General features: G+C 53.3%; 6 protein-coding genes across 6 annotated transcripts; 1 reads left to right on the top strand and 5 right to left on the bottom strand.

Moving 5' to 3' along the window:
- Window positions 1-1286: 1286 nt before the first annotated feature.
- EsH8_II_000439 (sulfatase family protein) lies at window positions 1287-3302 on the bottom strand (the record flags this gene model as incomplete). The annotated part of the gene is made up of 4 exons (XM_083263737.1): window positions 1287-1646; window positions 1702-2670; window positions 2732-2889; window positions 2966-3302. 4 exons carry the CDS (start codon window positions 3300-3302, stop codon window positions 1287-1289), a joined length of 1824 nt encoding a protein of 607 aa, XP_083121059.1.
- Window positions 3303-4164: 862 nt separating this feature from the next.
- On the bottom strand, window positions 4165-5079 carry EsH8_II_000438 (uncharacterized protein; the record flags this gene model as incomplete). The annotated part of the gene is made up of 1 exon (XM_083263736.1): window positions 4165-5079. One exon carries the CDS (start codon window positions 5077-5079, stop codon window positions 4165-4167), a length of 915 nt encoding a protein of 304 aa, XP_083121058.1.
- Window positions 5080-5934: 855 nt separating this feature from the next.
- On the bottom strand, window positions 5935-7796 carry EsH8_II_000437 (cytochrome P450; the record flags this gene model as incomplete). The annotated part of the gene is made up of 4 exons (XM_083263735.1): window positions 5935-6368; window positions 6427-7029; window positions 7114-7182; window positions 7316-7796. 4 exons carry the CDS (start codon window positions 7794-7796, stop codon window positions 5935-5937), a joined length of 1587 nt encoding a protein of 528 aa, XP_083121057.1.
- Window positions 7797-11294: 3498 nt separating this feature from the next.
- EsH8_II_000436 (uncharacterized protein) lies at window positions 11295-12327 on the bottom strand (the record flags this gene model as incomplete). The annotated part of the gene is made up of 2 exons (XM_083263734.1): window positions 11295-11309; window positions 11557-12327. The coding sequence occupies 2 exons, from the start codon at window positions 12325-12327 to the stop codon at window positions 11295-11297; spliced, it is 786 nt and encodes a 261-aa protein (XP_083121056.1).
- A 925-nt stretch (window positions 12328-13252) lies between these two features.
- EsH8_II_000435 (6-O-methylguanine DNA methyltransferase) lies at window positions 13253-14130 on the top strand (the record flags this gene model as incomplete). The annotated part of the gene is made up of 3 exons (XM_083263733.1): window positions 13253-13367; window positions 13538-13661; window positions 13974-14130. 3 exons carry the CDS (start codon window positions 13253-13255, stop codon window positions 14128-14130), a joined length of 396 nt encoding a protein of 131 aa, XP_083121055.1.
- Window positions 14131-14894: 764 nt separating this feature from the next.
- EsH8_II_000434 (kinesin) lies at window positions 14895-20478 on the bottom strand (the record flags this gene model as incomplete). The annotated part of the gene is made up of 4 exons (XM_083263732.1): window positions 14895-15476; window positions 15528-19759; window positions 19865-20188; window positions 20307-20478. The coding sequence occupies 4 exons, from the start codon at window positions 20476-20478 to the stop codon at window positions 14895-14897; spliced, it is 5310 nt and encodes a 1769-aa protein (XP_083121054.1).
- Window positions 20479-25823: the final 5345 nt, after the last annotated feature.

Here is a 25823-nt window from a genome sequence, read left to right as displayed (position 1 = left end):
AACCTATCGCAGCTCATCTCTCCCCTTTGAGATTGGCTGGCGTTTCCACCAAATCGTCACAAAGGAGGGAGGCACTCTACCCAGGCATCAAATGCTAGATTATGCCCAGGTCAAGGCCTTTTCCGAATACACTTCTTTCTTCTTAGTGGGGATATCATTGAACAGAGATGCCTTGATCAAGGTTTTATCCGGGATCGCTGGAGTCGTGGTCTTGACGGGGCTGGATTTTTAATCAGTAAAAGCCCGCGGCCCACATGTGTAAACAATATTACCTTCCACAATTCCGACAGAAAAAACGCTTTGATGAACCTATTAACTTCTTGCCATTGAATGGTTCGCTGTAAAGGCGCTTACATGTATAGTGTTCCCTGAATCAGTATTCTGATCCAAGTACTCCGACAGAGTGTGTTGACCATCGTCAATTTCCCACTGACCCTCTTCGACAAAGAAGTTCATGGAGAATGCTGTTTTCTGTAAGTAGTCTGATCCAGATGCCAAGGTACTGAAATGACTTACGACCGCCAGCACGTTTACAATTTGCGCTGCTCGGATAACTGGTTAGTTGTTGCATGTTGCAGGTCAAGTATGGCGGGGAAAGCGTAACAGTACATACCAATGGCAGACGACAACAGTGTCTGGTTTCTCCTTCAGAACCACCTTAATCGAGCCGCAATTACAACGGCCTTCGTAGATACCCATGGTGAACTGGTTAATGGAACTGATCCAAAGATTTTAGGTAGAAAATAAACTGATACAAGGAGGCGGTACGTCGAGTAATCGTCAAAATATCTGGAGTGATGATGGAACTGAGAGGTGGGGGAGACCATTAATTTAGTTTAAATCTCCCTAGCAGTGAAAGCTTCCACAAGATCGGATGATGACGAATAAAGCCCCAATAGTCAAAAGTTTCGGCCTTAAGATGTCTAGCAGGTACAAGTCCGAATGAAACCCATGTGAATTTAGTTCAAAGGAATCTTAATTCCAGGTTCCGGAATAGTTTGGAAGATTATTCCTAGTTCCGAACGAAAAGTGGGGTAAGATGCCATGATGTTTCGGCAGGGGGGTGGAGTCAGGCAGAGCTATAACTCTTAGTCTGAACTCCTGGTTTCGTGCCTTTCATTAGGCGTTCGGACCGTATGATGGGGAATATCCGTTTTGTACGACATAAAGGGTCAGGGAGGATGCCAGAAAAAGATCTCGGGTAAGTGTACCAAGATTGTGTGTAACTTCGATATTCAAGCTACCTGACGCTCCTGCTATCCTCTTTGCACAATCACATGCAGCTTCTAAGTCCAGTCACTCCACTTCGACCCTTTCCAGTAAACTGCCCCATCATGTTCAAACTGAGGTCCCTCGGCTGCGATAATGTGTCCGAGTTCGCAGTGATCAAATTGCACACGAGCCTGTTGGGTATAGAAGTCGTCAAAGCGAGGTACAAGTGCTTCGCGTAGACTGCCAACATTGCCTGATGGGTGAAGCGCATGCCATGGCTGCGAGCAGGTAGTGCCCTTGCAGGACTTGAGGACAAACAGGAGTGAGTCAAGTCTGGGGATGACTGTCTCCAAAGGGTAGCCGAGGATGGTGGCATCTGCAGCAAGAGCTGCCTCATCGGCATGCAGAAGATTGTGCAGCTGGCCAGGGTCGGTCTAAGGAGAAAAGTTAGCAACTCTAGATATTGAAGAGCATTACATGTTAACTCACAGTCATGTCATAGAGCTCGTGCTCGTTCGTGCACCAGACTGAGTAGTACAGGTTGTATCCTTCACCAATCACTCGTAGGGCCTTGTATGTGTTGTTGAAAATGCGTTTGGTGTCGTCTCCATTGAAGCCATATTTGCTCTCGGTGATAGCCCAGCCCCAGTACTCAACGTTGACGTGCTCGCGGGTTAGTGGGGACTCGGCAAGGTCTTTCGTGGAAAGAGGGATCGGAGCGCCGTCAAAGTCAGCTCTCAACGGGGCACCTGCAAGGGACAGGATAGTGGGAACGAGATCGACGTGGGCCGTAACGGCTTGAGTAATGCCTCCCTTGGGGACACCGGGGCCACGGACAATAAGAGGGATATTAATGTCCTCCTCGTATCCACACTCCTTACCGGGCTGCAGCCGGTGCTGGCTAATGTGGTAGCCATTGTCAGTCGTGTAGAAGATGTATGTATTCTCCAAGATGCCATGCTTCTCAAGCCTATCAACGAGCCCGTCAACAAGCTCGTCGACGGCCTGCAGGGCGCGTAGACGGCCTTGGTAGTGCTTGTCGTTGTACGCAACGTTCTCGTCTGTCAGTTTGGGCTGGCGACGGATCCAGTCGGCACCCGAGGGCTTGTCCGGGTTAAAGTTTTCTGTTCTTGGGACCTTGGCGTCGTTGAACAGATGCTCGTGTCTCTTTGCAGCCTTAGGGATGTTGGTTCTGAATTTGTCGTCGGAGACGGGAACATCATCGTCGGGGCCCTTTACGGGGTTTAAGATGCTAGCGTTGACGTTGCTATGGGGAGCGATGGGGGCAATGCCCAGAAAGAAGGGCTTGCCCGCCTCAACAGCTTCATCGAGGAATCCATAGGCCTTGTTTGCAACCAGGTCGGTAGAGTATTCGCCAAGATGATTGACTGGCTTGTCACGGTTGCGCTGGAAGGTGGCGTTGTAATAGTCATAGGTGTTGGGGTCCAGGAGGAAGTCCTGGGGTGGATTAGGAAAGGAGCGTGGACGCTATGCAAGGGCACACGGGGTAAATACTTACGGAAGAGTTCCAGCCCTTCAGGTGGGGGCTGTCGTAGTTCCAGACGGTGTGGGCATTGAACATCTTACCGGTGTAGAAAGTGTTGTACCCAGCATTCTGCAGCCAAACCGGCAAGTAGTTCTCATTGTGACCATTCTTGACAAAAATGGGGAATCCGCCTGAATAATCCCAATTAGTCTCAAATATCAACAGCAGACATCGGTTGAACATCTGATTGTGGCATCGGTGTCTTACCGTAAGGCGGGTTGAGGTCGGTAACATTAGTGTTGTGAGCAAGTTTGCCCGTCCATAAACTGGCGCGCGAAGGGCAGCAAACTGCTGTCGTGCAAAAGTGCTTCTTGTACAGTGTGCCTTGTTCAATGAGTCGCTTCTGGATGAGAGGAATGTGCTCCAATGAGTTCATGTGAAGGTCCTGGTCGTCGGTCAAGACGAAGACAATGTTGGGCCGTGAAGTTTGCGATACCGGATCCTGGCCGGAGCCACCAAGGGGAGTCTGAGCATCCTGCGCGGCGGTAACTTTGCCGGCAAGAAGCAGCGCCGTGGAGGCCAACAACGACGACTTGAAATGCATTCTGGGGATTTCAATTAAACGTCTTTCCCACTTGAATTGACTGTCGGATGAAAAGAAGCAGTCATTGTCAAGCTTTCGAGAATGAAGCTTAAAACCTTTCCGTCCTTACCTAAGCCTATGTAGCCTCCGATACCCGATAGTATGGCTCGCCGGATGGCAGATAACCATGTGCCGGTCGCGAGGTCCGATGACGTGCTCCAGGCCCAGCATCACAACACCACACATATCCACATCCCCACCAACAGCGTATCAATTGCCTCAACCACTAATGGCGCAACCAAACCGCAACTGCCGCATCTCATATCAATTTAAGCCGCATAGGGCTGAATGTTGTTCCTTGAAGGGGATATGTTTAATTGTTGCTTGGATCTCCCAGGAGATGTAGATCCAATGTTTTTATCACGCAGAAATGGCTGGCTTCCCCGTCTTTGCCATGCTCAACTGCAGTCTCCGGAGGTCAACACCGAGGCTAATATTGTCCCTTATCTGCTACCCCCTATTTTTGTGTTTGAGTTTCCATGCCTTCGTAATGTTTACAGCCCTTTTCTCTAAAATAAAGTGCCAGAATATCAAACGTGATGCAAAGCCCATATTTGATTACATGTGCCATGTAGTAATTGCGGCCACCAGTAGTGTAGAAGCAGAACGGTTAGAACCAGCCGCGCAATAGACTTATTAGACACCATTAAGTTGAACGCGTTATAAGACATCTCTTCGCCAGTCTAAACAATGTACCCATTTATCTAATAAACTTGTCTAATAGGCTTTTTGTCGATTTGCATGCTTGCAGGAGCTTTTCGGCCAACAACCTTGACAAGCTGTAGGGCTGATACTAAACGGCTAACGAAACACTTCATGCGGCCTACTCCTTCCCCAGAAGCCATTTCATCCCTTTGATTGTGTTTGGTCCCAATTCCGCAGGTAAATCTTGCGTGGCAAAAATTGTCCAACCCTGGTGTCCCCAATCCGGGTAGTTATCAACTCGTGTCTCAACCCCGTTATCCTGCAAAATCTTTGCATATAACAGTCCATCATCTCTCAACGGGTCGCGGTCTCCAACTTGGATGTAAGTTTTGGGCGACTTTGGGATTGCCTGGGGGTCGTTGAAGGGCGAGTACCACGGCGACTTTATGTCGGCCTCCAGAGCTTTCCCCACATCCTCGATGATTGCAGTCGTAAAGGTCTGGCTCCAGTTGGCGTTTTCCTCGCGAGAAACCCATTCCGCCGCATACTTCTCCGGCACAATCTCCTTGACGAGCAGGAACGGGATGCCCAGGAGGGTGCCGGTGATGCCGAGGCCCTCAACACCGGACCGCTGGCTGACAACCGAAGCAATGTTTGCCCCGGCAGAGAAGCCCCCGACCACGAAGCCCTTGGTGATGTCCGCGCCAAAGCGGCTGGCGTTCTTTGAAAGCCAGACGGCCGTCTCCCAGCCGTCTCTGACGGATATGGGGAATTTGTTTTCGGGCGCAAGGCGGTATGTGGCGTTGACGACGACGGCCCCAAACTCGAGCGCAAACTCCCGCGCGGGTCGAGTCGTCGGTTCGACGCCGGCTACGATGAAACCGCCACCGGGCCAGAGCAGGATGAGCGGCCTGTCTGCTTGGCGGTCATTCACGTCGCGCGGGCGGACGATTTGAAGATCGATTCTGTAGCCATCCGGGAGAGTGGCAACGTCACGAAACTCTTCGAGGGAGGGGTCCAAGGGCGGAAGAGCTGCCAGGAGGCTTTCGATCACCTGAGGCCGGGTTTCCCGGGACTTGACAAACGCGTCCATGTTGAGGATTCCCTGTGTTGCACAGACTTTGCTACGAGTCTTTTTCTTCTTTCAGACTTCAGGAATTGGAGTTCAGCAATCGAAGGGTGTTGAGTTTCGTGGAGGTGGAGGGTTCCCCAACCCATCGTGCAATCCCCGCCCCCATGAATGGGTGGATCCGGATCAGTGTCGAATTCGCGGGGCGTCGGGTCAAGTTGTTCGGCTTCAATGCGACGTCGGAGGTGCTAAAGGCCCTCATCTTAGTGGCCGAAGTTATGAGTACGGACCCGCACACGGGACATCATATACCGACACCAAGATCTTTAGCCATTAGTGCAGCTTGGCGTGGTCCTCAACCGAACCAAATGCTATTTCATATGTGTTATGGGGGTCAATTTCCCTGGATCTAGTAGACGAAATCAACCGATGGCCGCCGTATAGAATAGCAATAGAGGTAACGATGGCAATTAGATAGGAATCTGAGAGGAGAGACGGAGTTTGAGAGTTGGGGAGGAGGATGCAGGTAGAAAGCTCAAAGACCTGACTCACGACTCAGTGTGAAAAAGGAGTAAGGCACAGTTGTCGCAACACAGCTGGACAATTGGCGTGAGGTGCAGAGCGCAGGCTTATGGTCCGTTGTAAGCAATGTTGACAACGGCGCTGGCATGTCTGCCTCAATCGATCTCAAGCGAGTGAAGTTCATTTTTGGTGAAGTTGAGTGTTTTTTGATATATATCCGTGCACTTATGGCACTATCCTCGGAGTATACATGCTATGCTTTGCAGTTTATGCTACGCAGTTTGTTGAGTATCTCTCACTGAGTGAACGGGGCGTTCAGGCTTCCGACAACGCTTTAAGCCTTCCGCGAATGCCGGATCAGATTGCATCAATATCAATCTCCGGGGCCTCCCTCCTCTTCATCAACAGCTTGGCCGCCCCATCCGAATTCAACGTAAATCCCAGTGCCTCACAGTGGTGTTTGTATCCAGGCGTCAACTTCCAATCGTATTTCATCAGCAAATGCGCCAGCGCAATCTTCAACTCGTTGCCGGCGAAGAAGCGACCGGGGCATGCATGCTGGCCGTGCCCGAAGCCGAGGTGTGAGGGGGAGGTGGTGACAAGGTTGGCCTGGTTGCTGAGCTCGGGGTCGTCGCGCATCTTAATAAAGCGGTAGCCGTTAAAGGTTGAGGGGTCTGGGTAGGTTGAGGGGTCGTTCATTTTGCCAAGGTCGCCGACGCAGCGTTCGCCTTTCTGGAGCTGGAGGCCATTGGGGAGGGTTACAGTGCGAGTTGCCATGCGGAACATGAGTGCTGGTTGTGTTTATCAGTATAGGAGATAACGATTTTGAATGGATGAAAAGATGCTTACCAGACATAGTTGGCTTCATTCTCTGCGCCTCCTTCAAAACGCTGTCCATGAGCTTCATATTAGTAAGGGCAGTCTTTTTCCAACCTTCGGTGCTAAGAACCTCGACGAGCTCCTTTCTTAGAGCGCCAAACAGCTCTGGGTTCTCCGCAATGCGTAGCATGGTTTCAACCAGCAAATCTGTAGTAGTGTGGATGGCAACAAGTGATAAGCCTAGTTGCGAACCCGCAACGTCATATACCTTACCATTGCTCTCCTCATCAAACCAGTCGATCCCGTCATTGAAGCTAGGCACCGGCTCTCCTTTCTCATAGGCCTGTTGACGGAGGTCTCTCCGCTTTTGAAGGACGGGCTCAATAATCCTTCTTGAGTCGGACACCTGCTGCCGAAGAATCTTACACTGGGGGAGGAATTGGTTTGCTGCGTAGCGGAGCCAGGCAGGGTAGGGTCGTAGGGCTTGGGCACTAAGGAAGGCGTTGAGAGTGTAGGACTTAGTGATAGCAAGCCAGTCTTCGTTGCGGCACACCTCGTCTCCAAGGAACACACGAGAGGATAGGCGGGAGATAAAGTCAAGGACGTCGTCTTTAATGTTGTACGCGCGCCATTCTGAGCGATTATAGTGTATTAGTTGCCGATTTCGCGTACCATGAGTTTCAGGGAGCTTTATTTGAACCATAGCTAGGTACCTACCAGTTGGTTTTCCAAAGATAAGATCAACAGCGAATTCGGCTTCAGAAGAGAGAGGCTCGGTAATTTGATCTATTTAAAGATCTTGAGTCAGCTTGGTAATATTATAATGGTGAGTGGTGTGTTGAAGTTATCTCGGGGAGGTGATACTGTGGGGTGTATGGGGGTGGGGTAAGAAAACAAACGGCTTGATGGCGGAGCTTACTTAGCAACTTGGTGATGCGCTTCTTAATGACAATTTGGAAAAGCTGATCGGGTCTGCTGCCCGTTGCAAACCCCTCGAATCCAGGGAGATGCGGATGGAAGTATTCGTTAAACGCATCGTTTAAGCTAAGCCCAGTTTCGTTGCGGATATCATGAATAAAATCTTGTGGGAGGATAACCGTCTCGCCGACATCCGTCATAATTTTGTACGGCTGGCCAGGAAACTGCGTACGGGCCTTGTCCATCATCTGGCGTGCGTTAATTAAGAAATCATTCTTCCTGTTCTGGTCGAAGAAGTCGAACGCTTGACGTGGGTTGATGTAAGGGAGCTTGCGGGATGGTCTGCGCATATGTGGGACTGCCATGAATACGCTGATGAGGACGATACCAAAACATAAGGATGTCCAGAAATCCATTTTCTGAATCACAGGTGATTCAATCCAGGAGCTTAGGAGGTGTTTTGGGAGTGTTACTGCCTCCATCTTGACAAGTTGAAGTCCAGGAAACTGGAGTAAACGTATTGAAGGTGGCAGACAAGGATGCTTGAGTGTCGAAGAGCAAACTGTAGCACGTCAGCATTTGATAAAGGGCTTTATAGTCAAATTGTGGCGAAAAGATTTTATAGCCCAGGGTATAAGACCTCGGTTTCGCATTGTTGCTCGCTTTGATCTTGAAAGAGACATTGTACTTGGCCACCCAAAGTCGACGTTGGTTCTAGCATTAATCTATTTGGCGGCCAAGTATACTATTTTAGCGCGAAATCGAGCTGTTAACGATTTCCCCCGTGCAGATATCGTCTTGTTATCTCTCAGGCGCACTTGTGTGCATTGGTCCGCTCGAAACCCCTGTGAGAATGACAGAATTCAAGTATGTTATGCTGGTCTTTGAGTCGTATTCGCAAACCAGCCTGTCAACGGCATACTATTATAACCCGCAATTGTTATCCTGGCGGGAAGACCCGCCGCCAACCTTGTCTAGAATCCCGCCGAACCAATTAGTGGCACTAACGGCCGCGGTTACACTAGTTACAATTCGCTTCTGGTAGATCTTACATGCCGTGGTTTCGGGGGGAAACATGTACCCGACGGCACGGACAGGTAAATCTCCGAAGTCCGCATGTCCTTGATGCCCCAGGAACGGCCCTGAAAGCGACGATGATCCATCCTTTTTGCAATATCTACCTGGTGGTTGGTCTCTTAAACAGAAGCGCATGCTAGACCTTGACATGGGGGAAGAGGGGGTTTCTAAGGTCTCTTAGGTGGATTTCGGCAATTGATTATGCATTTTATGACTTTTTCACGTTGCGGATAGTGCGAATACAAAGCATCGGCCTGATAGACAAAAAGCTGGACGCCCCCAGGGCCTCAATTATAGCGGCTATCTTGGTTAAGATCGGGCGTTTAGTTGGGCTTAGAATCTTGATAAATGTTATGTTGATGCTCCGCATATACTCGGTATGGTCACTGTGATGTACGTATGATGTATAAGGACTAGGGCTATCACACCACCATGCCCCGTTGTTCACAAAATCCTATAATGTCGAGTCTTGTTTATTGTCTATATCTCTATTCACCTGAGATTATGGTCTGATACCTGCGCTTGAGGAATGGCAACACACTTTTCAACTTCTACGAACACCAGCACTACCAGGATAGGCCGGGCGCGTTGATGTGGGTTGATGTGGCACGTGCTGTGGCAGACTCTTGGAGTTCAGGCGCTACGGACTTCAAACTAACCGTATTGCCGATAATCTTTGCCACCACCCACAAGACGAGACGCTGGTTCACTCACACCAGACAGAAGTCTCGATAGGGGCAGTCAATATGAGGGGTTAATATTAGCAAAGGTCGGGGATGGGAGTGGAAGATGACCCTGAAAAGAGTCGAAGTGCACAGAAAAAACACCACAAGACCAATCGAAGCTGGACGTGAGTTTGTGATCAGTGACTTCTACGGATTCAAGCCGACCCTGGTCAGACAAATAACTCCTTGGTGCTCATGCCCATTATCTCGCGACTGTAAAAGGAGGTGCCCTGGCCTACTGAGGCCGACCCAGGCCTCTGCTCCTGTTTAACCTAAGAGCCGAGGTTGATCAGGGTGACTGCAACGGAGACTGGCGGAGGAATTCACCAGGGCCACCTGTAAGTGGAGATATCGCCCCTGATCGGACGCGCCGAAAGGGTTTAGGAAAAGCCTGAGGCGAGAAAAAGACAGCAACTTTGAACAAAGTGTGTGTATTCTCCAAGGTCTGTTGAAAGTGATGGGGCTGTGATTGATCTATCCGTCCCTGATCGTGATGATCCTCCCTCAGTCTAAGTCTTCCTACTAACCCGGCTTACAGCCACGTTCGCAGAAACTCTCATTAGTTAACATAGGACAAGTGGGAAAATATACCCCTGATCAGCGTGGGCACCATCACCCACCCCTTTCCAAATACACTTCACTCTCCACATAACCGGATTGCTAGCAGGATGAAGCTTTGCAATTGCAGCCAGTCAACAACCGCATCAATACTCAACTTGGTCAAAGTAAGACCTCTGAATACATTTATCAGCGGTGTAGGTCGCCCGGAGCCGCGTCCTGCGACATTTGGTTTCCAACTCAGTCTCTGCCCCCTCATGGTTGGCGCGTGTATAAGGCCAGGAAAAGGAGGCTACCTCTATAACAACCTTCGTAAACATGCCTCCGGCTGCTTTCCCCACGTATTGGGGTATCCAGTTTCAACTTCGCAGCGAACCTAAGTCGAGTCCTGTCAACCGCCCATTACTACGCACGGAAGGTAATCAGGCTGGTTTGCCAAGTTCAGACAGCACTTCAAACAAGCTGAACTCTGAACAACGCCACGCTTTCCAAACTTTTCACCCAGAGGACCCAAAGACCATTTAGTCTCTGACATAATGCCGCACGTTACAAGCTGCTCCAATTTATTTCCCCGTAAAGCAAAAACAAAAACTTCAGCAGGGAATCCCCAGTTCACCCTTGTCATACGAAACCCAGCCACTGCTAAATCATGGTCTTTGGGCACCTTATAGGGAGACTTGACGGGATGGTCGCAACGAGGATTGCTCCATATCGTCAAGAACCTCCGAATGCAGTATTCGAACGTTATAGGGACTGTACAAGTCGATTTTGAGGCAAGCCCAAGTCGTAACAATATTCTCTTCTCTTCCAGAATAACATCCATACAAATATTTGCTTCTGAAGGTCGGTAATGAGGTTCAATGATTGCCCCGCCAGCCAAACAAGTGGCATACGCACTCTCGTTGATTCCGCTCGAGGATTCTGTTTCATGGCCAACCCCAGCTTTTTTTTCCGCTATGACGCTGCGGAATGAACCATTCACTGACATTCTCCCAGACCGAATATTCACCATTCGCCCAAGTTCGTCGTAGCAGTCGGTTTCCATTATGCAAGCTAAGTAAATGGTGTACGCTCCTCCTGAGACTCCGAGAGTGAACTCGCCGAGTTCTCGATTGCTGTGTGCGCTAACACCACCACAAATCAGCCGCCCAAGATATGATAGGTGTATTCTTTGTAAAAAGGGCGTAGGGAAACTGTCTGGATTGATGAATGTATGGTTCCATTCAGTTGTGACGTATCCAGAGATGATGTCGTCTTGCACCCGTAGCTCATCAGGCTCAAATCTGCAGAGAGCCAAGGCTATCGCTGTGGTTGCGAAACTTTGAATGAGTCTCCCAACTATTTCACATAGGTAGTAGTAGGACGGGTCCTTAGTTTCGAAAAGACAAAAGTCCTCGGAGATCATTTGGATGTTCGGGTGGTCTTTGAAACAACGACCAATTAACATCTCCAGACTTTGCAGGTCCAAACACGAGATCCCAAGTGCGCCAGGGCTTTTTGGTGATTCAAAAATACCGATACGCTCCTTCCCATCTGGCACCGTGGCCTCGATCCGCATGCTTTGAAGAGCCCTTGCTAGCGCAGGTGCCTTGTTGAACTGTGCCTGGAATAGATGCTCATTCATGATGATGCTCCCTTGGTGCGATATTAGCAATTGGCGTGAGAGAAACGTAATTGCAGCGTGAATCGACTTTGTAATACAGGCATCAATCTGAGGAAATCTGAGAAGCTGAGCCTCGAGTGCATCTCCAAGCGGATACTCAATAGAGATAGAAAGGTCGCTGTTGTTTTCCTGCTCCACTTTTGTAAAGGTAAACGCGGGCTGCTGATGTGGATTTATAGACCAGTTATGCACGGGGGTTTCTCCCAGTTGAAATGTAACGCTTCCTTGGTCGCCACCACTTGCCCATATTAGTTGTTCGTTGAAGCGCAGCTCAACCGACATGCCGAGTATGTGGCTCGCAAAGGCAGGGAGCCAGGATCCACGCATCTTGAGAACCATGAAGTGCTGCTCCCCCCTCTGCGATGTGAAGATGAGCTGCTTGATAGCGCCAGCCCACGCAGCTGCCCCACCCAACTTCTGCAAGTCGTTAATGCTCTCTAGAAGCTTGAAACCCCCTTTCATTGCTTGAGACCTGATGTTGTTCTCCGCCAAAATAGTGATATGCTGGAGGACCTTGGAGAACCCGAGGTCCTGAACATAGGGAGCAAGGTAAACAATGAGCCCCTTGAGAACATCAACACTTGGTACCATATCTGCTTCTAGACCATATATGGACATGAGCTCTGATAGACACTGAGCGGCACCAAATGGGGGTGATCCTGTCGAGAGGGCGCCGATGAGGAGAATCGCGTTCGTTCCGGCCACCGAACGTGCTAGATCGGCGATGGGCGCCGAGTGGCCCCAACCAATGCTCAAGGCCTTTGAGAGAACGGACTTGTAACTTGTCTTGGAAGCGATATGAGAATAGACCGAAGTCTGAAGCGATGACCGAGTCGTCAGCAATTTCCCAAGCTGGATTGTGGACCAGGTGGCGTAGGTGTCCACCCCGCCGTCGCTGAGAGCCTTGAGGAGTCGTCCGGTTATGACGTGCCCCATGGAAGCCGTATTCACGACATCGGCTTGAAAGCTGAAGCCGACCTGGTCAGACATGGTGTGAGACCCGGTGATGCACGAGGGCTGCCAGGTCTGATGTAGGGGAAAGCGGAGCCCGGATGATGTGAATAATGGAAGTTCTCGTGTCCCGTCTAGAACTCGCTTTTTGTGCGGCGATGAGACAAACAGCCGAGCAAGTGCGAGCCAACAAAGCTCAGTTGAGTACTGTAGAGCATAAAATCATTGGCAAAAACAGACTTAGCTACTGCAGTAGATGACAGAGGCTAAAAGACACACGGGCAAGTGGGAGAACCTAGGATTTGCTTCAAAGCAAGAGGGGAGAAGCGGGGTAGGGCAAATTGACAAAGAGGCTGTGAGAAGGCATCAGGCATTCTTTCCCGGCTGGCTGCCAATGTAATTGCAGGACGCCTGAAGCCGTTGGCCTTGCATGGGCTGGGCAGACCTGTTTTGAACGTCAACCTCGTGGTGACCTGCACGCACAGCACAGCCATCTCACAGGCAGCCCCACTCTGAGGAGGGCACCTCCTAACCCGGGGACTACGCCATGCTTCGGTTTGGGATTACGAGCATGCCGAATTCAAAAAAGCCAGGCGTTCTACACCATGTTGCAGCCGATGGGCATCACGGAGACCAAAGTGGATATCCGTCAATGTTAAAAGCAATGTAAAACTCGGTAATTCGAAGTCTATAGATGTTGGTTCTTTTCCACCGAGCCCTCAAAGAAAGTTGTGATAGAGCGTGACGATCCCAAGTAGCTCAACCCCGGATGGGAGCTAGTGGCCAATCAGGCTTCGACGTGCCGACGAAGCCGCGACTAAATTGTTAGGGATGACTTCCACCGTAACCCGCACCACCAAGGCATTTTCTGCTCGGCATCAAACATCAAACGTCAACATCGCCGCCATCACCCACGCCACGTCCCCCCCGGCAGCCGTCGTCCCCACTCCTCGCGTCGGCGAAAATGCCCCGCACCGATGAGGCCGAGGCCTTCTTCCACGCCGTCTACACCGCCGTCCAGGAGATCCCGGTCGGGAAGGTGACCACCTACGGCCACATCGCCAGGCTCATCGGAACCCGTAAGTCCCCCCCACCTCCAGCCATACACTCTCATGACATACGTACACTCATCATTCATTGTAACCCGCCATCCTCCCCTTTCGTCCAGCTCTCACTTGCATCCATCCACCCCCCATCCCCCATAACTTCATAGCCACTCACTAACCCGCGTCATTCCCCCCGCCACCAGCCGAACGTCCCCGCCAGGTGGGAATCTGCCTCAAGCACCTGCCCACCGACCCGTCATCGCGCTTCAACAACGAGACCGTCCCGTGGCAGCGCGTCATCAACGCCAAGGGGACCATTTCACCTCGGTATGGGCTTCCTTTTGCTTTTCTCCGAATCATCATCCCTTCCTTTGCTCATTTAATCCCGGCTCCTCACCCTCTCCTCATGCAATTCCTCATGCGACTCTTGCCTCTCTCTATCTCTCTCACACACTCTCTCTCACACACTCTCTCTCACACACTCTCTCTCACACACTCTCTCTCTCACACACACTCTCTCTCTCACTCTCTCTCTCACACACACTCTCTCTCTCACACTCTCTCTCTCCACGATGTCCTGCACCCCTCAACCGTACAGAGACACAGCGAGACTAACCAACCGCCCCCCTCCCCCCACAGCTCCCAACCCTCGGGCGCCCGAAGCCAGGCGGCCGCCCTCCAGGCCGAAAACGTCGACGTCTCACAGACGGCCATGGGCGAGTTCCAGGTCGATTTCAAAGCCTACGGTTGGTTCCCCGAGGTCCTCCCCTCTGAAGAGGGCGAGGTATCGTCATGACCTGGCAAAACCGCAAATGGGAACGGCATAACGAGCAAGGCGGCCGCCCAAGACTCTTTTAAAACTCACCTGGACGGCTTGGGAATTCTGCAAACGGCCCTATCAGACATCACGACGCAACGGATGGAATTGAATGAACATCCAAACCCCTTTTTATTCAACCGATCCCGTTCAGTCGGGCACGCCAAACGAGCATTACCCAAGGTGTATATATATAGATATATGATGCGCCCTCGGCCCCAGATCACCTTCCTCTGAGCAAGGCAGTCTAACGAATGCTCCCAAGGCTGCCGATCCAACCGGCCAACCTCACTAACCCCCGCCGCCCCCATTCCTTCCCTCGTGCCATCATTGAAGCACGTCTTCCATCCTGCTATTCGTAGACAAGTTATGTAAAAGAAATAATTAAGAAAAAGAAAAAAAGAAAAGGAACCGAAGGTGGTAGTTTGAATCCATGTCGCATGAGCAAAGTCGCGTAGTGGTATTGAGAAAAAAAATAATCAACGTCAAAACCTTTGGCGGAACGACGCACGCGCGAGCCGCCAGTGTGAGAAACTCCTGCCCAATTTTTTGGGTTTCGCCATGCGTAGGGGGGGGAATCATCTTCAGCCAGCGTAGAATTGCAAATGCAAGAATACAAGGTTGCGCGAAAAAGAAAATAAGGGAAGAAAAGAATACTCCTCCCCAGAAGGTAAAAAAAAAAAAGGAAACAATCTTTCCAGATATGACGCTCACGAGGCGAAGCCCCAGCAGCAAGGCCTCATCTAAAAGCAGTTGAGGGAGCCCTTCTTCTTCTTCTTGGACAAGGCGTTCATACGCTCCTCCAAGAGCCGCTGTTGCGCTTCGGCAGCCTGCCGCTTCTTGCGCTCCTCTTCGACGGCGTGTAGGCTCCATCGGTTGTCGGGCTGTGGTGTGGGTGCGGGGCGATCCTTGAGTTCCTTGATCTCGGCTTCCAGCTCCGTGCAGCGCTTGCGCCAAGCATCGCTGTCGGCCTTGACCTTGTTGGACTGGCGCTCGAGGTCCGTAAGCGCCTCCTCGAGCGTCTGAGTGAGTTGTTTCTCGGCATGGAGGTGCTTCTCGATGGTGCGGATACGGGCCTCCTGGTCCTCCTGGATTTGGTTGACGGACCCCATGTTGTCTTTGCTGGCCGGTCGGCCGCTCTGGGTTGGGGTGTTCGGCACTGTTCCGTTGGGGCCAGACGCGTTTCCGACGCCGGGTAGCGGGGGTAGAGGAATAGCTGGCGGCGGAGAGGGGAGGGATGAGACCGAGGCGCTCTTCCGCAGCGGCGAGTTGACGGAGTTTGATCGTTGAATCTGACCAGAAGCAGATGCCTCGTCCATCTTGGCCTGTGACTTGTTAGCATCCATGTTTGACCGAACTTCGATGGCGAGACCTACCTGAAGAGCTGCGTACTCTACTCTGAGCGCCTCCAACTCGGATTCGGCCTTGAATTTGGCAGCTTGAGCGTCTTCAATTTGGGCATTGCGCTCCGTCTGCAGCGTGGACAGACGGTTGTTTGTCATTTGAACCTGGTCAAAGTTGCTCTGAAGTTGGTCCTCGAGCTCCTCCACGAGGCGGGAGTTCTTCTTGTTCCGATGCTCCAGGTCGGAAATCTTCTTGCGAATGGCAGACAGTTGGGTGGGGAGAGGGGCGGGGCTCCTGACCGGCTCGCCCTCGGCGGTGAGCAGATCTGTCAGGGTCGACTTGGCCTGCTCAAGCTCCTTGAGAAGGTTGTCGTTGATGGTTGACAGCTCCGTAACTTGCTTCTCGATCTCGGTCGACTTCTTCTGCTCCGCAGCAAATGCCTTTTGGTCGGCAATCAGATCATCAATACGCTCAGTAATCTTCTCGATACTGACGTCGAGGCCGAGAGCGAATGCCACCTGGGTCGCAACCTTCATGAGGTCCTCCCTAGCGTCATTAAGCTCGCACTCGAGGGCTCTGACGTTCTCCGCATGCTCGTTTAGAAGAACGGCGACTTGCTCCTCGTAGCCCTTTTGCTCCGCCTGTTTCATCTCCTCAAGATTCTTGGCGTGGTTCTCCTGGAGCAACTTCATGCCTTCTTGATGTGTCCTGAGCGCGTGCTCGTGGGCCGTGATCTGGTTCTCTAGGTTTGTAATCAGACTCTGCTGCGTCTTTGCTTGTGTCTCATGCAGGTTGCGGGCCTTGATGGCCTCCTCCAGCTCTGTCCTGGCGGCCGCGTGGGCAGCCTCAAGATCGGAAACCCTGCTGGCATTGGTGCTGATAGCCGTCTTGTACTCGTCGATCTCGCTGCGGAGAGACGTGACGAGTGACTCGTGCTTCTCCTCGATATCCTTGACCTCCTCAGCACTCCGCGCAGAAGACTGCTCGGTTTGCTTGGTATTCAAGGCCGTGATCTCAGACTCGAGCTCCTCGATTGTCCTCGTCATCTTCGCCTCTGTTGCCTGCATGGTGTCGAGAGCAGTCTGGTGCTTGGCCTCCCAAGTAGTGAGTTCGGCTTGGAGCTCGGTGATCTTCTGGTCGTTCTGCTCGGTCGTCTGCAAGGCCCTAGTCTCGGTATCAGCCACACCAACAGACGCGGCAGGGATATCAGCAACGGCAGCGGCCGCGGCAGTTGCAGCGACGGTCTCGGCAGCGGCTTTGGGCAAGGCCTCGGGTGCCGGTTCAGTCGCAACGTCCTCTACTGCGGGCGCCTCCTTGGCAGTGGTGCGCAGGCGCTCGAGCTCGGCCATAAGCTTCTTTTCGCTGGCGGCGTGAGTATCCCGCATCTCCTTCATCTGCATCTCGTTTGCCTCGAGCTGGTTCTTCAGATTGGACACCATGGACATGTCCATAGGCGAAGCCTGCAAACTGGATCGCTCGCGCGTAAGGCCAGAAATGATGGTCATCTTGGTTTCCATCTCTTTCTTGGCAGATGCAACATCCGCCTCCAGCTCCTGGATCCTTTCTGACCGCGCATGAAGCTCATGCATCGCAGAGTTCAAGTTCAGCTCGAAATTCTGCATGACGTCGGGCTGCTCTTCAAAGTTTTCTGCTGCGATGTTACGAAGCGAGGCAAACGATCGATGGGCGCGGTCGATGATCATGACGTTCTGGCTAGACTTGCGGCGGATGACGGGCTGGTGTGTTCGCGGCGACGAGAGATCCAATGCCTTGGCCTGGGCGACCTCAGTCTTGAGCTCTTCGAGCATGTCCAGAGCCTCGTGGTGCTTTTGTTCCAGTTGAGTGTACTTCTCAGCCAGCTCCTTCTCTGCCTCTTCCTTCTCAGCGGCGAGGGTCTTGAATCTCTCCACCTCCGTGGCCAGCAGGTCCTCGGGAGCCGCGAGCTCGGGGTCGGACTCGGGCTTAGCAGTGGCTGTCTCAGTATCGGAGGGATCGACGGTGGTGTGCGACTCCATCGCAGACGACAACTCCGACGAAAGTGAGCGGGAGGACAATTGTCCGCCGTCCTTCAGATCACTAGACCTAGCATCGGAGAAGAACGATGGGGGTCTGGTCTGTGTCGGGGAAGTGATGGACATCACCGAGTCTCGCACTTTGCGTTCAGGGTGGCGGGACTCGTCAATTGTGTCCTGGAGATCAGCCAGAGTGCGCAAGGCCTCTTCGTATTTGACATGTAACAAGTCATACTCGTTAATGGTGGTCTCGTGCTCGACACGCAAGTCAATCAGCTCCTGCGTGACGTTTTCCAGCTTGTCCTGCACGAACTTGGACTGAGCAGGGCTCTGGGGCGGATACTCGTCCTTTTCGGTCTGGAGGTTCTGCATTTTGGCTTCGCGCGCCTCAACAGCAGTGCCGTTCTCGCCCTGGTCACCGTTCTTGGCAGGCTCCGCTGCGTCGGCCGCTTCCTCCTCTATATTCTCCGGGATCACGCCGCTGTGGCTCATCCGACCGACGCGCGAGTGGTTCCTGCTGTGGTTGGCAAGCTGCTGCGGGACACCGTTGGGAGCCTCCGCGATGGGCTCCGGAACCTTGGCGTCCCCTTGAATATGATCCAGTTCGTGAAGGAGGGAGTCCAGCTTGCCGAGGCTGCGCTGGCGCTCAATCACTTGCTCGAGTCGATCGATCTCGCGCTGCATCAGCTCGGCATCCTGGTCCGCCTCGGCGAGCCGCTCCTCCAAGGTGGAGATGTAGTCTTCGCAAGAGGCCTCGTTTTCTCTGATCCGAGTAATCTCCTTGCGCAGCTCCGTGACAATGGTCGCATTCTTCTCCTCCCCGGAGGTGTGGCCGTCGAGTTTGTTCTCCAGGTCATGAAGATAGTTCTCAGTGCTCGCCTCGCGATCCATCAGCTTCTGCAACCGCGCCTGCAACTGGGTGTTAATAGTCTCGATATACGTGCACTTTGTCTCCTTCTCCAGCAGGTTCGCCTCGGTGTTGGCAAGCGTGCCGCGTGTGCTAGACAGAGACTGCTCCAGCGTCTGAATTGTCTTTTCGTACTCGAGCACAACCTGCTCAACCGCTGCGGCAAATGAGTTTGAGCGATTCAGTCGCTCTGTCGCAGTGTCGCCCAAGGACTCTTCGTGTTGGTCGTTTCCGGCGGCCTCATTGTCGCGTGCCTTGGCCATCTCGGCAATAAGTTTCGCATGACGCTGACTCAGGGTCGTGTAGGTTTCCTGGGCATCAAGCAGCTGATTCTGCAGTTCCGCCTCGCGCTCGTTCTGCCGCTCGGACCGCTCGCCCGAGGAGGCAGTGCGTCGCTCGCCCCCTCCTCGCTCCACGCTGCGGACCTGTTCCCGCAGGAAGGCCACCTCTGCCTTCAGACGGTCGATGATGGCTTGTTTGTCACCTTCCTCCACCTGCTGGATCCGTGGTTTACTCTGGATGGCTCGGGCCCTCTGTGCATACTGGACGGTATTTAATGTTTCGCTCAGATGGAACTCCGCGGGTGTCACGCAAGCAATCATGTACGTGATGGCATTTCCTCCCAGGGAGTCTTGCAGCAGACGGGTAAGTTTGGAGTCACGGTAAGAGACGTGCGATCCGGCTTGTCGTGATGATAGTTGGGAGATGACTTTTCCGAGCGCAGCCAAGCCAGCGTTGATGGAGATTCCCTCCTTGGCACGCTCGCCCTGCGCGCCTGTGTTCTTGAGCCGCTCACTGCCAGCCAAGTCGACGAAGTGCAGCTTGCTGTCAGTGGTCACCCAGGTCTCGGATCCCGTCATGGCTTCGATGGGCACGGAGAATCGCTTCTCTCCCCCATTTGAGCCCTGCAGCCCGCTCTTCCGCTGCACCAAGTTGAGACTGAATACAGCGTGTGACCGGGAAGACCTGGCATTGATAGCCGTCGCATCTGTCTGCCGTAGGGTCGAGCCGAAATTTAATGCATTCATCAGGTCGTCCACCGAGTTAATATCAACCTGCCGCAACCCGGTCAAGAGAATGTTGCCCTTGACATCTTCGCGAATTGTGACGGTGCCGCGCTCATGCTGTGGCACGTGGTCCGGGACCAGGAGGTCTCGCAGCTGCTCGTTGTAGATTTCGACATAGGTCGCTTTCAAGGACCAGGTCTTGTCGGCTGACGCGTTCGAAGAACCCTGGCCGGAATACCGATGTGGTGCTCTCATTTGTGACATGGAGCCTCGATTCGCTTGTTTCTTCGGCTTGTCCAGCTTGTCGAACAAAGCCATTGCTGCTCTGGGGATAACACCTAGACGGGGGGTAGGTTGCTGTCAGCTTGCGGGCCTGCTGAGGCCTGGAAAGGCGGGGAGGGGATCGTAAGGAGGCGATTGGCACGACGCGCAGTGCAACTTACCCATCACATCAACATCGCCCTGCTCGTTGGGGCCTGACGTGCCCATTGTGTACGACTTTCCAGCTCCCGACTGACCGTACGCCAAAAGAGAAACATTGTAGCCCTGAACAAACGCCGTGACGCAATCATTCAAGTATTCCCAAATACCCTCTTGATCGATGTCGGAACCGAAAACGCGGTCGAAAACAAACAGCTTCCTCCCTTGTGGCGAGTCGATTGCTAAGCTTGTATCTGAGGTAACCTGAACCATGGATCGCTGGAATCGTTGGGGAATCAACTCGTAGCCGGGATCGGTGGATTGGAGAGGCGGCCGAATGCGCACGGCTGTGTATCAAAAAAGAGTGCGTGATTAGCGACGTAATGGACGGGCCCGATTGCAGGAAAAGGAAGGTATCGCAAGGTTGGGACGAGACCGGGCGGACGACGGGAACGTCAAACTTACCGACTTTGACGGCTGTCCGTGAATCATCATCAGAGGCTTTGCTTCCACCGCCATGTTTGCTCGTCATGCTCATGCGGCTGCTGCTTCGCGGTGTCGGTCGCACCATTGCGCTCATCGGTCTCTGGGGCAGATGGTTCCCGGGAGAGGGAGAGGCCGGCGGCGAGCTGGCCATGATGGGGACGGGGAACAAGAGAGAGCGGCTACTCGGCGGAGGGTCGGATGCGCAAGAATGCGTTCCTCCTTGTATAAAGTTAGGCGCCCGAGGCAAAAGGCAGAGCGAACGGTGTGTTGGGGGTTGTGCAGTGCCCAGGCCGGGACCCTGTATAACGGTCGGTATGAAGCACTGTTCAGTGTCTGGTACAGTTGGGCGGGTTGTCTCAAAAAGAGCGACGCAATCGACGGGGTGCGGATCTGTGTGTGCGTGGAGCGTCCCAGGAGTGGGATTGTCGTGTTCCCTGCACTATTTCTTATGCTTCGCGAGATCGAATTGTGTTATTGTGTGGGACGTGAAGGAGCGAGGGACGACTGCTTTTTTTCTTCACCAGGGCAGCGGCAGCGCAGCAGCAGCTCGGTGGAGGAGGACGGAGGCAAGCGTCATAAGTTATGTACGACCGGGCAGCGAAATGAAAACACGGGAAAGCAGGAAGCCTCGCGTATGGCTGGCTGCTGTGGTGCGGTGCCCGTCGTTGCGGTGCGGTGCGTTGTCTGGCGTTGCTCGGCTGCGCAAGATTGTTGGAGATATTCGCAGGAAAGGGTAGCCCGGGATGGCGGACTGTTTTGTTGCGGACTCTCGGGTGTGGAGAGGAGATGCGTGGACAGGGCGGATTGGGGGTTCGCTGCACGGCGTTATGCTGTGCTGTCCTGTCGTGTCGTGTGGCAGACGACGGACTGGGCTAGCTGGCCTCGACGGGGACTAGGGGGAAACAGGGGGTCCCAACCGTCGGTCGTGGATATTTCAAAAGGTCGACAGGCTCGATTGCTGGACGAGGGGGGAGGGTAGGTGGATGTCTCGCAAATTAGGAGCGCGTCGATGGCGAACGCTGATTGGGGGGCGCGAGATGTGACGCCTGCGCCCGTTCTCACAGTTGAATGTCTGCTGGGCTGGTTTGGGAATGGGAGCAAATGGGGGGGGAGAGAGGGGGGCCCTTCACCTCCTGGGGTCTGAATCAGGCCGTCTTTGAAATAATCCCCGGGCGATCGTCGTGCCGGATAATGGGCCAATGTCGCGATATTCCGACCTGGCGTGCGTACGTACTCGGTATTGCGCCTGGGTTGTAGGAGAAAGAGGCAGCAAGCAAGAGCACAGCCAGCGAGATGGAGGACGGACGAGAGCAAACAGGGGGTGGGGGGAGAAGGTTCTCAAGGGAACAAACACGCGTAGCTCCCTCTCAATGAGCAGGACAGACAGATATGACCGGGAGGGAACGAAAGGAAGAGAGATGGATGGATGTAGGGAGGGAGGGATGTGGTTGTTGAGCGTCGACTCAGAGCAGACAGCGCATCACCATATGAAGGCACCGGTTGCCATACAGTGGCAACTCAATCCAATCCAGCCCAGTCGGTCATCAGCAAGTTGTACATATCTGTACTCGGCAGTGCACCCAGGAAGTAATAAAATCAACCCCAAAGCTGCGCTGCTGGCTGGCCTTCGCTTGTCTTCAGTATTTGGTGATACAGGGTCCAGGACAGGCAGGGATGGGCATGGGATGCCAATGCAGGAGGACCGTGTTACCCAGGGCCGCCCACATTCGTCGGCCCCCCGTTGCACCCCTACGCTAGTACTACATAGTACCTATGCTCTGTCAGAGCATTCAGGGAGCAGAGCAGAGACACGTCCTTACAAAGCACAGGCATAACAATGACAGGCGGGCAAAGAGACGCTCTGCACTAGCTGGGCCGTTTCTCCCTTTTAGATCGAGCTAGGGGCCACCGATACCGACCGGGGCGAAACCGGCTCAAGACCGTCGGCGGCCAGGAGTCGAGCTTAAAGTGGAAGAGGCTGTCTGGCTGTTCCTACTGGCGCCAGCCATCCAGGGGGGGCCAAAGGATGGCAAGAAGCTTCAAAGGGGGAAAGAAAAGAAAAGTAAAAAAAAAAGACGATAGTGGAGCATCGATTAGGCGGAAGGAGCCAAGCCACTTGGGACCGGCTCCATGACCAGGAACGCCAGGCGGGGCAGCGAGAGGGAATACGCTAGTCCGTACTGGGAGGTGATGGTTCGATACCCGGTCGTCTCGTTCGCTGTCTGGTGGCACGGAAGGAACAGGCACGCTCTCCTGCAGCTCGCTGCTGCCACTTAAGGCGGGTGCACCATGTCCGGACCATGGAGGGGCGGGCAGCAGTGCAGCAAGGCACACCACGCGGGACTGGAGGCAGGTACCACTGACGGCCGCCCGCCTGCCCTGCAAGGCACGAGCACAGAAGGCAGGCACGTATGGGGTACTTCGTGGTGTCCGTACACTCACTACCAGGCCCATTGCGCGTGGCATGTTGCGTTGCGAGTGTGGCTGTTTATGTAAGCATAACCCACCAAATGTCTGTCTACATCTGCTGCAGAGCACTCTGGACTCTGTGCGGATACCTACTACAACTGTCAGCTGGCACACGTACCTTGTACCTCCACCCCCCCGATGCAGGGACCAACACCTATCCCTCCTCCCCCCTCTACCATCCAAAAAAAAAAAATTCCCGTCAATTCTCCCCCCCGCCGAGTGGGCTGTTGCACCCTCAACCGCCCAGAATGGTTGCAGCGACAACTGCCCCCAAAAACAAGCAACAACTTGAATGAAACAACAAACACTGCTATGTCCGCCGGCCATCCTTGTACCGGTACTTCGGGTCGCCATGTCGTCGTCCTGGTCCTCTTTTCGGGAATGCTCCTCAAGTCCTCCTCCAAACCTCTCTCCCCAATCGCCTCGATATCCGTATTCGCAAGCCCGGCCAGGAGAAACAAAGAAGTCCGGCCGGCTGACTGTTGGTGCGGGACAACGGACAACAGTTGCGAGGAGGCGAGACACGGACATCCCATCCATCTCATCTCACCCCTCCTCCTCTTCCCAACTGCACATCTTCTTCAGAACGACGCGACACGCGGATGGTAATAAAGGAGCCCGAGGAAACAATCCCCAATTGGTCTTTGTCTGCCTCCAGCTACACCAGGTTAGTCACTAGTTGCATGCGAAAACTCGTCAGATTTCTGCACCAACGAATATGAACGACATTTCTTTTTCCCCCCTCCCACGCCACTGATGACCAGGGCATGTCCAAGATGTACTACTATACATGGAGTGTAGCGTGCGCATGCAACACGCGCAATGCCAAAGCCGAATGGATTCGACAGAGCGCTTGCCTAGCCGGCTCATTTATGCCACATACAGCGACCACTCCCGTCCCCCATCTCGAGGAAGGACGCCGCTATCATCAACCAGCTTCCATCGCACACCCAATTGCATGTTTAGTTTTACAGGCCAGGCCAGGCCAGGCCAGGCCAAATTAGACCAAACTCCGAGAAGCCGCTGAATATTCGATTTCGGTGCAGTTCCCGTCTCAGCCAAACCAACCAGTTTCTGAGACGTGACAGCTTTGCACCGGCTGTCCGTTCCGCTTCGTCTCACTTTCACACGAATCCTTGGAGACGCCACTCGACTGCTGTGAGGAACCGAACCAGCCTGCCGGGAGCAGGGAGCAGGCCTTTCTGGACCACCCATCACCACTGGGGCCGACGCTTAATTGAGCTGCTGCCGAGGCTGCTGGATACACGACGGTATTGACGATAACCATTCGTTGCTCTCGAAACCAACCTTGGGTCTGACGCTTCTCTCGCTGCTACCTCGCCAATCAACTCCGCAGAGTATGCCCCGGAAATGTGACCATCTTTCTGCCGCCACTGCGAGGCCGTCTCACTCAATGTGGCTTCCATCTTGAACGATTGGTATCCTCGCACTCGAAGCACGACGCTCATGAATCACTACGCGTGTGCCGCAATAGCCCCAGCCTTTCATGATTCGCTCTCTCCACTTTCAATAATCACCTGGGTATCATGAGGACGAGATGAGCGGATCCGACCAAAATCACCTCCCGTCTCGAGGCATTGATCGACCTCTCTGCCTATCCCACTTCTATTCCAAACCTTATGTTTTGTTCCTGCATGCCGCCTCAACTTGTGAAGGCCACTTTCCATCCCATCGTCCATCGCCAGCTGCGGCAACAATGACATCGCCCTGTCTGTGATGCTTTCCGCGAGCTGACAAATGTCCAATCCAGAGGACGACTCCGACATTGCTCAACGCGACTTCGGACCTTGAGGCAGCCAGAGCTATCGCAAACTCAAATTTACCCGCATCCAACCGTGCGCGTGCCTCGTTTCTCGCAACCTATGCCGGGGTCATGCGCAAAAAATAGGGGTTCCGTTGTTTTGCCAATCCCGTCATCCCATCCATCCATAACGAGGTCCGAGAGCCGACCGACGACTTGCACGTTCTGGACCTCTGGAAATGCCAATTTCAAGAAACCCAACCGACGGGTCCGTAAACGATTGATGGCTCGCGTGCTCAATCTCGAGCTTTCTTTCAATCCAACGCTATTTTATCTCGCGGAGACCAGCTCCCGGGTATCGTCGCACACTTGCGAATCCCATACTCTTCCGTGCCGTCTCCAGTGTCGGCTCGTGGGACCTCCGCTAAGACAATCCCCGACAATAGATAGATAGCTTTCATTCCCCGGTCCTTGCGAACCGAACTGCATGCACCTGCTCCGTCAGCGTTCATCCCTTTGCGGGGGGATATAATGCACATTTCGCTATCACCTATCCCAAACCTCTTACATCACGGAGGTATAGCATTGCAATCAATTATGCGCGTCAAGTATCTTTTCGGCAGTCACATGTCCCGGGGGAGCAGCTATCGCCTTTGCAAAGCCTGGATTTCATATTCAAGAACAACAGCGGACGTAAATATACTGTAGGTTTGGCCCCAAAAACACCGGGAAACCCTGACATCGCCAACCCCGAAAACCTGCATGGCCCCAGCTGGACCGAACAAACTGTAAAGCACCAACCAACCTACCCGCTCATCCACATGCTCCGGAGACGAAACTCAAGACGTGGCGCTCGCTGTTCTTAGCTACATGTTCGTGTGTAATATGCAGGGCCATGGTGGCTTGCCGCCACCCTTTCTTTAACTTCGCTCCACATTTCACAGCTGGGCTTCTCCGTGCATTTCACTACGATGCCTGTTTCACCATGACATTGCAACACGCACCTGGCGCATTCTTTCCCTTTTCGATCAAGGCTCTTTGTCGGATTGAAATAACACCCGGCGGCGGAACCCCGTGCAATTACGATTACCTTCCGCCTCCGTCCACCGCCCCGTCCGCGGACCGCGCGCCGTGGACAACTTCGACGATGGCGGCTATCCAAGTTGCAGGCGCATGCGTCCTCTATGTTTCTATTTATACGTCCTTGTCATGGAGGAAACAATGTGAGCTCGTCCCCAAAATAGCTACCGCACAAGAGCCAAATG

This window comes from Colletotrichum jinshuiense, chromosome 2 (assembly GCF_051148585.1).
Source record: "Colletotrichum jinshuiense chromosome 2, complete sequence".
NCBI classification, from domain to species: domain Eukaryota; kingdom Fungi; phylum Ascomycota; class Sordariomycetes; order Glomerellales; family Glomerellaceae; genus Colletotrichum; species Colletotrichum jinshuiense.
The sequence above is the reverse complement of the archived record's forward strand: the minus strand, read 5'-3'. Positions and strand labels throughout refer to the sequence as shown.